This window comes from Mustelus asterias, chromosome 6 (genome assembly GCF_964213995.1).
Source record: "Mustelus asterias chromosome 6, sMusAst1.hap1.1, whole genome shotgun sequence".
Taxonomy (NCBI): Eukaryota; Metazoa; Chordata; class Chondrichthyes; order Carcharhiniformes; family Triakidae; genus Mustelus; species Mustelus asterias.
The window spans coordinates 404,068-418,113 of NC_135806.1; the positions used below are offsets into that span (position 1 = coordinate 404,068).

The window sequence follows — 14,046 nt, forward strand, 5'->3', positions numbered from 1 at the left end:
TGGAGGCAGGAGTGCTGGTGAGAGGCTGATTGAATTATTTATTTATTTAATTAGTCAGTTAGTGTGTGTTTTTTTTTGGCCTTTACTTTTGTAGTAGTATTTTTCTTAAGTTTAAAGTGAAAACCGGAAGTGGGCTGCTAAGGAGTCTGGGAAGGGTTTTTTAAGCGCGCAAAGTATAAAAGGTAGGCTGCAGTATACAGCGGGCAGCGTCGGGAGCGGGCAGTGGAGTGAGTGGGAAGCAGAGTGTGAGCTATAAGGGCTTTGGCTCACAGGGCTTCAGGGGAAAGGGCGAGCAGGGGTGAGTTTAATTCATTTTTGCTGTTTCTACCTGGTACTGGCAAGGTATCTAGAGGGGATGGGTGTGCAGGCAGTGCTATGTTCCTCTTGCACTATGTTTGAGGTGAGGGACGACGACAGTGTCCCTACTGAATACATCTGTGGGAAGTGCACCCATCTACAGCTCCTCCAAAACCGTGTTAGGGAACTGGAGCTGGAGTTGGATGAACTTAGGATCATTAGGGATGCAGAGGTGGCCATAGACAGAAGCTTTAGGGATACAGTTACTCCGAGGAATGAAAACAGATGGGTGACGGTGAGAGGGGCTGAGAGGAAGCAGTCAGTGCAGGGATCCCCTGTGGTCATTCCCCTTAGCAACAAGTATTCCGCTTTGGATACGGTTGAGGGGGACGACATACCAGTGGTGAGCCGCAGTGAGAGGATCTCCAGCACTGTGTTCGTCTCTGTGGCTCGGGAGGGTAAGGGGCAGAGCGGGAGGGCAATAGTTATTGGGGACTCATTAGTTAGAGGGATAGATAGGAGGTTCTGTGGCAGCAAAAGAGACTCACGGATGGTATGTTGCCTACCGGATGCCAAGGTCCGTGACGTCTCAGACCGTGTTTTCCGGATTCTTAAGGGGGAGGGGAAACAGTCACAAGTCATGGTACACATTGGTACCAACGACATAGGTAAGAGAAGGGACGGGGATTTAAAACAGGAATGGGAAAATCTCACCATGAGTGACTGAGTGAGTTGATCAACACAGGTGGGAGTCGCTTGAGAATCTGGGATGAATCAATACTTCCTGCTCAGTTTTAATGCAACTTTAAATGAACCACTGCTATTAAATTCGATAATAAAACATTTTTTGGGAATACATGTAATTTCTCAGCTAAAGATGCTTATTGTTGATTTTACACCGAGGTTCAGGAAGCAAAGATCTTTCTGCACAGTATAAAATCACTTTGGTATTGACTTATATTTGACTTTCATAAGTTACTAGGCATTACTCAAAGCTACTGAACATTTACCAATTTACTCACAGTGTTTGATACTTTATTCACTGTAATATCTCAAGGCATTGACGACCCACCAAGTTTAGTAACTAAACAAACTATTTATTGTAATGAATAAACTATATACTGGGTGCAAGAAATGTGATAAACACTATTTCATCTCCAGTCTCAGAGTGACTGGTAAAGCCCACACTCAGCCCCATGATTCTCACGCCTTGGCCTGATTGAAACCCCTCCCTCTCCTGTATGGCCTCTGAAAGGGGCTCACAACTACATGGAGCTGCTGTAATACTGGAAACAGAGTAACATCACCATCATCAGTCTCTGATTTTAAAATGAGTCCATTCTATCCCTCAGACTAAAGTAAAATACTTCAGAGGCTGGAAATCTGGAAAATAAAATGCTGGAAACACTCTACAGATCTGGCAGCATTGGTTGCCCTGCTGAGTCTTTCCAACATTTTCTGCTTTTAATTCCATTCCCTCACTGCTGAGCTTCATGGTTTGGTTAGGTGGAAAGAGGACTGAATTCCATTGGAATAAGTAAGGTGCAAAGTACACACTGGCATGGGCAGATTGAGATGGTTCAGGAATCAGGAGCTGGCAAGTATTCAGCAAAATATTGTTCAAAATTGGATATTTTACTGTCTTTAGTAATATTGGAGAAAATGGATTTGTCAGAGAGTTCCTTACCTCCAGCACAGGATTCTGAACACTCCGTGAAACCCTCATAATGCCAGTCATACAGCTCATCAAAATCCCGGAGGTTGGTGTATAATAAATCTGCCTCTTCAAGGTTGTATTCCACTGTTTCTCCGCTGCATGGTCCTGTGTAACAGGCTTGTTCCGTCTGTGGTTTGAGACCTTCACATTCATCATCCGGCAGGTCTTCGACCGACTGAGAAAAGGACAGGAGCACTTGGCATTTGACTTTGCGAGTCTGTTCCCCAGAACCACAGGTTTTGCTACATGGAGACCAGGGCTCTGGAATAAACCTAAGCACAAAATGAAGTGAATGTGATGACAACCAGCTGAAAGTATCAAATCTTCTAAAAACTTTTACAAAATTAATTGATTATACCAATATCTTTCAGCTATAACAATTAAACATTTAAAAAAAATTTACAGAGTGCTATTATCCGTACGTATTTAAAAATTCAGATTGTGGAACACATTTAAAATGTTTGGATAACAATTGAAACGTTGAAAGAAAGGTGGATGAAATTTTCAACTGATGCTGCCTGTTTCAAAAGCATTCCAATACACTTTCATATCCTTGTTGTGTCTTTGAGGCTAACGATTTGACCTTTGGGGCAGGGATTAGCATCTTCTCCTGAAGACAGTTCAGCCTTGAGGTTCAGCTCCCCAGGATTCTTGTTCCTCACCCACACTGCCATTCCTCGTTAATGGACCTTGACATTCTGTGTCAGCAATTGTGTCCATTGTGCAGGTATCACATCTCTGGATCTGTACACTCACCAGAAATGGTTTGTGGCCAGTGAGAGGGCCTTAGCTAAATTACCTGTCCTAGTCCAGGGACATGAGGAGTAAATGTTGCTGTCAGTCACTGGATAGTGTTCTAGCAAAGTGATCATTATGCAGCGTTTCAAGAAAGCAGCTCACCACCACCTTCTCAAGGACAACTAGGGATGGGCAATAAATGCTGGTCAGCTAATGACGCCCATCTCCCATTAATGAATTTTTAAAAAGTGGCCTGATTACCACATCAGTCTTTGGGCAGGTTGTACAGTGGGTGAACAATGCACTCTGCCAGGATGCTGTGTCTGTAGTAAGAGTGAACAGATTCGGATTATCCTCCCCACTACTGCGATTAAAACAGATAGATTACAATGTGAAAGCTAGAATCTCACTGCTCAGAATCACATCTCAGAGTACAAGTACCCACTGGGTATTTGTCACAGACACATCAATAGTGGAAACCAGGCAGAGTCAGTTTCAATGGAACAGGGAGTGGATCAACCCATTTTTACCCTAATTTTAGCCTAATTTTAAACTAATTTGTCTGCGGGGTGGGAAAAGGAGTTGTAGTCCGGAAGTCAGTGTTGAGGGTAGTGAGGTATTGGGGAAGGTATCAAGGTCAAGGGTGGGTACCAGTCGACAGGAAGATGGGTTGAAGTGTGTCTACTTCAATGCAAGGAGCATCCGGAACAAGGTAGATGAACTTGGGGCATGGATTGGTACTTGGGACTATGATGTTGTGTGCATAGATCCCTGAAAGTTGGGAATCAAGTAGATAAGGTTGTTAAGAAGGCATATGGTGTCTTGGCGTTTATTGGTAGGGGGATTGAATTTAGGAGTCGTAGCGTTATGTTGCAACTGTACACAACTCTGGTGCGGCCGCACTTGGAGTACTGTGTGCAGTTCTGGTCCCCACATTACAGGAAGGATGTGGAGGCTTTGGAGAGGGTGCAGAGGAGGTTTACCAGGATGTTGCCTGGTATGGAGGGGAGATCCTATGAGGAGAGGCTGAGGGATTTGGGATTGTTTTCGCTGGAAAGGCGGCGGCTAAGAGGGGATCTTATTGAAACATATAAGATGATTAGAGGTTTAGATAGGGTGGATAGTGATAGCCTTTTTCCTCTGATGGAGAAATCCAGCACGAGGGGGCATGGCTTTAAATTGAGGGGGGGTAGTTATAGAACCGATGTCAGGGGTAGGTTCTTTACCCAGAGGGTGGTGAGGGATTGGAATGCCCTGCCAGCATCAGTAGTAAATGCGCCTAGTTTGGGGGCGTTTAAGAGATCCGTAGATAGGTTCATGGACGAAAAGAAATTGGTTTAGGTTGGAGGGTCACAGTTTTTTTTTAACTGGTCGGTGCAACATCGTGGGCCGAAGGGCCTGTTCTGCGCTGTAATGTTCTATGTTCTATGTTCTATTACGGACACATGGGTAGAACAAGGACAGGAATGGTTGTTGGACGTTCCGGGGTATAGATGTTTCAGTAAGTGTAGGGAAGCTGGTAAAAGAGGTGGAGGAGTAGCATTGTTAATCAAGGGTAGTTTAACGGCTGCGGAAAGGCACTTCGAGGAGGATCTGCATACTGAGGTAATATGGGCTGAAGTTAGAAATAGGAAAGGAGCGGTCACGTTGTTAGGAGTTTACTATAGGCCCCCAAATAGTAATAGAGATGTGGAGGAAGAAATTGCTAAGCAGATTATGGATATGTGTGGGGGTCACAGGGTAGTTGTGATGGGAGACTTTAACTTTCTAAATATTGATTGGAACCTTTGCAGGTCGAATAGTTCGGATGAGGCAGTTTTTGTGCAGTGTGTACAGGAGGGTTTCCTGACACAATATGTGGATAGGCCGACAAGAGGTGGGGCCACATTGGATTTGGTACTGGGAAATGAACCGGGCCAAGTGTTAGATTTGGTTGTGGGAGAGCACTTTGGAGATAGTGACCACAATTCGGTGTCTTTTGTTATTGCAATGGAGAGGGATAGGGCTGTACAGCAGGGCAAGGTTTATAATTGGGGGAGAGGTAATTATGATGCGATTAGGCAAGAATTAGGGGGCATAAGATGGGAACAGAAACTGTCAGGGAAAGGCACTAATGAAAAGTGGAACTTTTTCAAGGAACAAATACTGTGTGTCCTTGATAGGTATGTCCCTGTCAGGCAGAGAGGAAATGGCCGAGTGAAGGAACCATGGTTCACAAAAGAGGTGGAATGTCTTGCAAAAAGGAAGAGCGAAGCTTATGTAGGGATGAGGAAACAAGGTTCAGATGGCTCGATTGAGGGTTACAAGTTAGCAAGGAATGAGCTGAAAAAGGGGATAAGGAGAGCTAGGAGGAGACATGAGAAGTCCTTGGCGGGTCGGATCAAGGAACCCCAAGGCTTTTTACTCTTATGTGAGGAATGAAAGAATGACCAGGGTGAGGTTGGGGCCGGTCAAGGACAGTAGTGGGAACTTGTGTATGGAGTCAGTAGAGAAAGGAGAGGTGATGAATGAATACTTTTCTTCAGTGTTCACCAAGGAGAGGGGCCATGTTTTTGAGGAAGAGAAGGTGTTACAGGCTAATAGGCTGGAGGAAGTAGATGTTCAGAGAGAGGATGTACTAGCAGTTTTGAATAAACTGAAGGTCGATAAGTCCCCTGGGCCTGATGAAATATATCCTAGGATTCTTTGGGAGGCAAGGGATGAGATTGCAGAGCCTTTGGCTTTGATCTTTGGGTCCTCACTGTCCACGGGGATGGTGCCAGAGGACTGGAGAGTGGCGAATGTTGTTCCTCTGTTTAGGAAAGGGAATAGAAATGACCCTGGTAATTATAGGCCGGTTAGTCTTACTTCGGTGGTTGGTAAGTTGATGGAAAAGGTCCTGAGGGATGGGATTTACGACAGATGCGGATTAATCCGGGATAGTCAGCACAGATTTGTGAAGGGCAAGTCGTGCCTCACAAATTTGATTGAATTTTTTGAGGAGGTAACTAAGTGTGTTGATGAAGGTAGGGCAGTTGATGTCATATACATGGATTTTAGTAAGGCGTTTGATAAGGTCCCCCATGGTCGGCTTATGATGAAAGTAAGGAGGTGTGGGATAGAGGGAAAGTTGGCAGATTGGATAGGTAACTGGCTATCTGATCGAAGACAGAGGGTGGTGATGGATGGAAAATTTTCGGACTTTTGGCAGGTTGCTAGCGGAGTGCCACAGGGATCAGTGCTTGGTCCTCTGCTATTTGTGATTTTTATTAATGACTTAGAGGAGGGGGCTGAAGGGTGGATCAGTGAATTTGCTGATAACACCAAGATTGGTGGAGTAGTGGATGAGGTGGAGGGCTGTTGTAGACTGCAAAGAGACATAGATAGGATACAGAGCTGGGCTGAAAAATGGCAAAAGGAGTTTAACCCTGATAAATGTGAGGTGATTCATTTTGGTAGGACTAATTTAAATGTGGATTACAGGGTCAAAGGTAGGGTTCTGAAGACTGTGGAGGAACAGAGAGATCTTGGGGTCCATATCCACAGATCTCTGAAGGTTGCCACTCACGTGGATAGAGCTGTGAAGAAGGTCTATAGTGTGTTAGCTTTCATTAACAGGGGGTTGAAGTTTAAGAGTTGTGGGGTTATGCAGGACCTTGGTGAGACCACATTTGGAATATTGTGTGCAGTTCTGGTCACCTCACTATAAGAAGGATGTGGAAGCGCTGGAAAGAGTGCAAAGGAGATTTACCAGGATGCTGCCTGGTTTGGAGGGTAGGTCTTATGAGGAAAGGTTGAGGGAGCTAGGGCTGTTCTCTCTGGAGTGGAGGAGGCTGAGGGGAGACTTAATAGAGGTTTATAAAATGATGAAGGGGATAGATAGAGTGAATGTTCAAAGACTATTTCCTCGGGTGCATGGAGCTATGACAAGGGGGCATAACTATAGGGTTCATGGTGGGAGATATAGGAAGGATATCAGAGGTAGGTTCTTTACGCAGAAAGTGGTTGGGGTGTGGAATGGACTGCCTGCAGTGATAGTGGAGTCAGACACTTTAGGAACATTTAAGCGGTTATTGGATAGGCACATGGAGCACACCAGGATGATAGGGAGTGGGATAGCTTGATCTTGGTTTCAGATAAAGCTCGGCACAACATCGTGGGCCGAAGGGCCTGTTCTGTGCTGTACTGTTCTATGTCTCTATGTCTACCCCGTCTGACAAATTCCAAATTTCACATTCCTTCCTGAGTTATAAACCGCGACGAGATGGATAGACTACCTGTGGAAGGTCACCGGTGAGGAAAGGGTTTTAATTTTGTCTCTGTCATAGTCATTGCATTTCAAAGTAATTAATTAAAGAACATTCTTGGAAATCTACAGGAGATTGTCTTGATTGCATTATTCAATAAAAACAACATATTAACAGCACTTTTTCTAAAGAATCCCCATTTGAACCCTGTTTTAGTGTGATAGTCTTTGTAGGAAAACAGATCACAAATCCAATCACTGTGTGTGAAATGATTCCAGTTATTCTAACAGTCACATGTTCAGACTTTTGTGAAAGTCAGTATAGCGACGTATTCTTGCTGCTCTGGATTCCATTCACAGACTTTGCCCTACGGAGAGCAGTAACACAGCGAGACCACAAAAGAATTACTGCAATTCTCAGACCCAAGCTGCAAAACTTGTGTTTGTTCAATTCACATTCCAGTAACAGATGGGGTTAGGTTCAGCTACACATGTTCCACCCTCAGCTCACACTTACACACAGCAACTTATATCCTAAACTAACTCAAAATAAATTCATGGTGTCACAGCAAGGTCATTCCATATGAACAGTGGGCAGAATGAACAGTTTCTGATGAGCACCTACAGTAATGGACTCGCGTTCCGAAAATAGAAAAAGGATGAAATATTCTTCATTGAAAATCTGATTTAACCGCACTATTTATACTCAGCTTTTACTGGCTGCAACATACATGGTCAGGAAACACATGCCTGTGACTATATACAGGAGTGTGTGCATATGCAGGTGTGTGTACACGTGTATGTCCATATGTATGTGGATGTCAATCTTAAAGGGACATTTCATGACGATACTCTTGGCAAATGTTACTTTTGTTTTTGTCTGAGAATCATTCATAGTCTTGATCGCAATGGTGTCATGTGGTGTTTGTAATGATACATCGTGACATTGCTTATGCTACTGACTGCACAATTGCTCAGCCACTGATGTTAGGAAGAGTTTTATACAATTCTTAAACTACTTGAAATACTTGTTAAATTAACACATAATGGCAGCAATTCTCCCATCGCGACCCGCAACTTTTCTGGCAGGTCGCGGTGGGAGATGCGCGTCGCCAGCCTTGTTCTGGGATTTGCGGATGGTCAGGAACACAAGCGCATCTCCCAAAGCCGGTGAACAGTCAGAGTCCAGACCACGCTGGAAACCGGCGGGAAGGCAGGTAAGTCATTTAAATCTTCTTAAAATTTATTTTAAATATGTTTAGCAATTCATTATCGGGAACTTTCAGGTCCTGATAGCATCTCCCACCCCGCCAAGAGTACAAAGAACAGTACAGCACAGGAAACAGGCCCTTCGGCCCTCCAAGCCTGTGCCGCTCCTTGGTCCAACAAGACCAATCGTTTGTATCCCTCCATTCCCAGGCTGCTCATGTGACTATCCAGGTAAGTCTTAAACGATGTCAGCATGTCTGCCTCCACCACCCTACTTGGCAGCGCATTCCAGGCCCCCACCACCCTCTGTGTAAAAACCCTCCCTCGAATATCTGAGTTATACGTCGCCCCTCTCACCTTGAGCCCGTGACCCCTCGTGATCGTCACTTCTGATCTGGGAAAAAGCTTCCCACTGTTCACCCTATCTATCCCCTTCATAATCTTGTACACCTCTAATAGATCTCCCCTCATTCTCCGTCTTTCCAGGGAGAACAACCCCAGTTTACCCAATCTCTCCTCATAGCTAAGACCCTCCATACCAGGCAACATCCTGGTAAACCTTCTCTGCACTCTCTCTAACGCCTCCACGTCCTTCTGGTAGTACGGTGACCAGAACTGGACGCAGTACTCCAAATGTGGCCTAACCAGCGTTTTATATAGCTGCAACATCAGACTCCAGCTTTTATACTCTATATCCCGTCCTATAAAGGCAAGCCTACCATATGCCTTCTTCACCACCTTCTCCACCTGTGTTGCCACCTTCAAGGATTTGTGGACTTGCACAGGTCCCTCTGTGTTTCTATACTCCTGATGACTCTGCCATTTATTGTATAACTCCTCCCTACATTATTTCTTCCAAAATGATTCACTTCGCATTTATCCGGATTAAATTCCATCTGCCACCTCTCTGCCCAATTTTCCAGCCTATCTATATCCTGCTGTATTGCCCGACAATGCTCATCGCTATCCGCAAGTCCAGCCATCTTCGTGTCATCTGCAAACTTGCTGATAACACCAGTTACACCTTCTTCCAAATCATTTATATATATCACAAATAGCAGAGGTCCCAGTACAGAGCCCTGCGGAACACCACTGGTCACAGACCTCCAGCCGGAAAAAGATCCTTTGACCACTACCCTCTGACTCCTATGGCCAAGCCAGTTCTCCACCCATCTAGCCACTTCTCCTTGTATCCCATGAGCCTTAACCTTCTTAACCAACCTGCCATGTGGGACTTTCTCAAATGCCTTACTGAAATCCATATAGACCACATCCACGGCCCTTGCTTCATCAACCGTTTTTGTCACTTCATTCCGGCGGGGTTCAGATTAGCTCCCCATGTTGGGGAGCTAGCGGGAGACCCCGCCAGAATGAAGGGGAGCAATCGGGTCGGGCGGTGCGGGCTGGGGGGGGGTGGTGCCCCCTGGGCATGGGCACCCTGGCAGTGTCCAAGGGGCAAAATGCCCATGCCCAGGGGTCACATTGGCATTGCCCACCAGGCATTGGGCAGTGCCAAGGGGGTGGAGCCTATTGTGGGCAGGGCATAGGGGCAAAGGGTGTGGGGGGGTCCCACTGCCACTCTGCAGACAGGATCGGTCTGGGATGGAGGGAGGGCAGCGATTGGGGCGGGCTAGGTGGGTGGTCTGCTGGCGAGGGCGGGCTGCCTCCGGGGGGTCTAACCTGGGGGAGGTCAACAGCAGGGGGCCGGCGGGGAGGGGGGGGGGTGCTGACTCCGGTGGGGGGGGGGGGGGGGCTGACTCCGGTGGGGGGAGGAGCTGACTCCCGGGGGGGGGGGGGGATCAGCGGCGGAGTGGGGGTTCTGCCAGGGTGAGGGGGTGGAGGGTTCGCCGCTGCTGGGTGTCGGGGGGCAGGACATTGGGGCTCTACAGGACAGGGGGGAGGTTCAGGGCTGGCCCGGGAATTGTTGTGGGGGCCGCGATCGGGTCGTGGGAGGGGCTGGAGGGGCAGCACTGCGGGGGACCCGAGCTGGCCAGCAATTGGGGAGTCTGACAGATCAGGGCCACTGAGCATGTGCAGAGTTCCAGAGCTGTCAGACTCCGGTGCGAAGAGATCCTGCCTCCTGGGTTTTTAATGAGATTCACGATTGTGGCCTCTGCAGTGCACAGAGTGCGGAGATTCAGGTGAGAAGCTGAACTGAGAAAACAGTCATGATTTAGAACCATTTTCCCGACAATTCACCCCTTTGGGAGAATGGCGGCCAATATTTTTCAGCATCTAGATTCACGGAACACTGATAATCAGTCAGTGCTGGACAAATCGCCTCATTACTGGTTTATTTCAGATATATTTTTGCATAATTGTTCATGAACATGTCGCTAATTAATGATTTTTTTAAAATAAAGTTAGTTTGATTGGACTATACTTTGAAAGCTGTACTTTGATCCAAATAAAAAAAAATGCTCTCTGCAATCCTGTACTTTCTCAATCATTTCACCTTCTCTCTTACCAGCCAAAGTGTTTTCTGTGCACTAATGAAGTGTGTGGCTGTAGGCAGTGTTCCCAACACAGCATGAAATAGAACAGGAAATAATAACCAACAGCAACTGGCACAGTATCTACAGAGCATCAGAATGAGACCACATCACATTTCAAATTTTATCCTCCCAATCTTTTGATTATGTGCAAGATAGAAACATTAAAAACACAGGGAAGTGGAAAGGCTCATGATAACATTACTGATATGAGACTTATCTTCTCCCAGTTTATATTTAACCCATTCAGATTGGCCCTCAATACTGAGCACTCTCAGATTAGCCTCAAATCACTCCCCTAACCTCGTGCTTGTTTGCAGAATGAATGGTGAATTTAAGAGATGAAATAATGTGAGATTCTGGAAAGATGGGAAAGATGGAGTACCGCATGGAAAGTGAAGAGAATCTTGGAAACACTGAGAAGGAACGTGGAATCCTGTAAACATGGAGCAGTTTGAGAAACCAGAGAGACAGAGTGGAAAACAGTTGATTCAATAGACAAGAAATAAAATTGTAGATCATCTACAACCTGCCTGTCCCATCACTGACACTGCTGATCCTTTCTGACCCAGGCCTGGAGATTGGCCATACAGAGAAGGTACATTTTCCCCAAAGCTGTCTCCATGGTGACGGACATCCTTGCGGGGTCCTGGGGATTGGGCCAGTGAGTTATAGCTGGAAATGGAGCTCCTGCAGCAACGTGCCAACCCCAGCCTAGCAGAATCTCACACAAACTGGCAGAGCAGTAGGCCGGGGGTGGGGGACAGGGTTAGCTGGAGCAGATTGCATTGGGGTTGACAGAACTGGACAAAGATTCCAGCTTCTATTAACCCCACAGCCATGAAGAGGAAATCAACCTTCTTTGGCCAGGTCAGAAAGTAATCTCCAGTGGTGCACGATATGGACTCCATCCTAGAGAGGTACAGAACAAGTAGAGAGGAGACACAGAGAGGGGGAAGAGAGAGTGGGGGAGGGAGTATGTGTGTATGTAGAATGTTTGGTGGGAATATGTCTGTGTGGAAGCATGTGTGAGTTTGTGTTGTGGTGTTGTGGTTGTGGTGTATGCATGCGAGTATGTGTGAATGTTAGTGGGGGGTGTTTTGATGGGTATACACGTGTGAATACATGTTTGAGTGTGTGTGCACCTGAGCGTGGGGATGTTAGTGTGAATGTGTTTTGGGATGCAGTGTGTGTGGATGGAGTGTGTTTCAGTGCGGACATGTTATGGAGTGTGTCTGGAGACACACTGTGGAAGGGAGAAAGAGATTTATCAAAAACTGAATTTGTTCTCTTATTATATTTGTGGTGCTGAAGGTTGTTGCAGGGAATGGCAGGATTTGCTGGGATTGGCAGGATTTGCTGGGATTGGCAGGATTTGCTGGGATTGGCAGGACTTGCTGGGAATGGCAGGATTTGCTGGGATTGGCAGGACTTGCTGGGAATGGCAGGATTTGCTGGGATTGGCAGGATTTGCTGGGATTGGCAGGATTTGCCAGGAATGGCAGGATTTGCTGGGAATGGCAGGATTTGCTGGGAATGGCAGGATTTGCTGGGAATGGCAAGATTTGCCAGGAATGGCAGGATTTATTGGGAATGGCAGGATTTGCTGGGAATGGCAGGATTTGCTGGGATTGGCAGGATTTGCTGGGAATGGCAGGATTTTCTGGTAATGGCAGGATTTGCTGGGATTGGCAGGATTTGCTGGGAATGGCAGGATTTACTGGGATTGGCAGGATTTGCTGGGAATGGCAGGATTTACTGGGATTGGCAGGATTTGCTGGGATTGGCAGGATTTGCTGGGATTGGCAGGATTAACTGGGATTGACAGGATTTGGTTGGATTGACAGGATTTGGTTGGATTGGCAGGATTTACTGGGATTGGCTGGATTTGCTGGGAATGGCAGGATTTGCTGGGAATGGCAGGATTTGCTGGCCCTCCCATGATGTGTTTTCCGGATCTTCTTTTCCCACTGATGTCTAAAGCATTTTGCATTGCTCTCCCATCCCCGCCATAGGGGATCATCTTCGGCGGGACTGGAAAGTCTGACTGACAGGAAGGGCTGGAAAATCCTGTCCATTCCAACGTTTTGCCTGTTTCTTGTGCACATGTTATAATATTACAGCCACGCATACACACACTGCCAGTGGATAGAATGCAATGTTTATGGTAACAAAATTATAGTCTCGTTTCAACAAAAATATTTCTGGATGATGTTTGGAGTTTAAAGGCTGGTGTTTTGCTTTCATATTTGAATATGGATATCGGGGAATATCTTTCAATTTCTTTATCATCAAAGTGCTAATAAGATCCTACATATGGCTTCCAGATTTAAATGTTGGCTTAACGTTTGCAGCACAGAAGCCTGGTGTTATTTATTGCATTGCTCTTGCCAAAACTATAAGAGTTTGAACAAAAATATTTAAATCACTTACAGTCAAGAATATAAAGCAGAGAAAATAATTTTTCAGATACTTGTTCAATAAAATGACTCTTTTGAATGTTGCTGTGATAGGAGGGGTTCTGATAGATGAGAACACAAGGAAAAAAAATGTCTTAATCTGCAAATAAAAATTATAGGTATGAGAGATTCGTGTGCCAGATTCTCTTGTATTCCACCAGGCACATTGCTCCAGACACACTGCACCTGGTATACTAACCTGGGCACACTGCTCCAGGTACATTGCCCCAGGTACATTGCACTGGGTATACTATCCTGGGCACACTGCTCCAGCACACTGCACCAGGTATACTTTATCCTGCAAAATGCACAAAGAATACGTCACTGGACACACTGTACTGGTGTATACTGCGCTAAGCGTACTGCAATGCATTCTGCCCAGGTATATTACACTAGGGTGCACTGCAGTAAGTATACTGCTGTAGGCATACTGTATTGGTCTTACTGCACCAGGTATACACACAGGGTATACCACACAGGGTATACTGTATTGGGCACACTGCACCAGATCATTGTCTGCCAAGGCAGCAATCTTGTCACAATGGAAGAGAGTCCCTGCTCCTGGAAAATGCCTAGAACATGGGGTCCAGAGGGTGGCGAGTGTCTGGAATGAGCTGCCAGTAGTAATAGTACAATTTTGTCTTTTAAAAAGCATTTAGACAGTTATATGGGTAAGATGGGTATAAAGGGATATGGGCCAAATGTGGGCTTAATGATAAAAATGGGGCGGCAAGGACAAGTTGGGCCGAAGGGCTTGTTTCCATGCTGTAAACCTCTATGACTCTATGGCCTTGTCATAACCAGCACCCTGTTAAGTCAGAGAGATAAGCACCAAGCGTCATGGCAACACCCTCGCTCCAAGTGCTGCCACTTGCTCCACGACGTCATTGTCCAAGTGAGGGACTGCAA

At 46.1% G+C, this 14,046-nt stretch overlaps 1 protein-coding gene across 1 annotated transcript in view; it reads right to left on the reverse strand.

Annotated features, from left to right (window-relative positions):
- The window catches only part of LOC144495233 (ADAMTS-like protein 1), a 425,167-nt gene that overhangs the window by 209,788 nt on the left and 201,333 nt on the right, over nucleotides 1-14,046 (reverse strand). Inside the window, exon 13 of the mRNA XM_078215301.1 lies at nucleotides 1,985-2,286. Coding sequence (XP_078071427.1) covers nucleotides 1,985-2,286 — 302 coding nt within the window. The remainder of the gene's footprint in view (nucleotides 1-1,984; nucleotides 2,287-14,046) is intronic.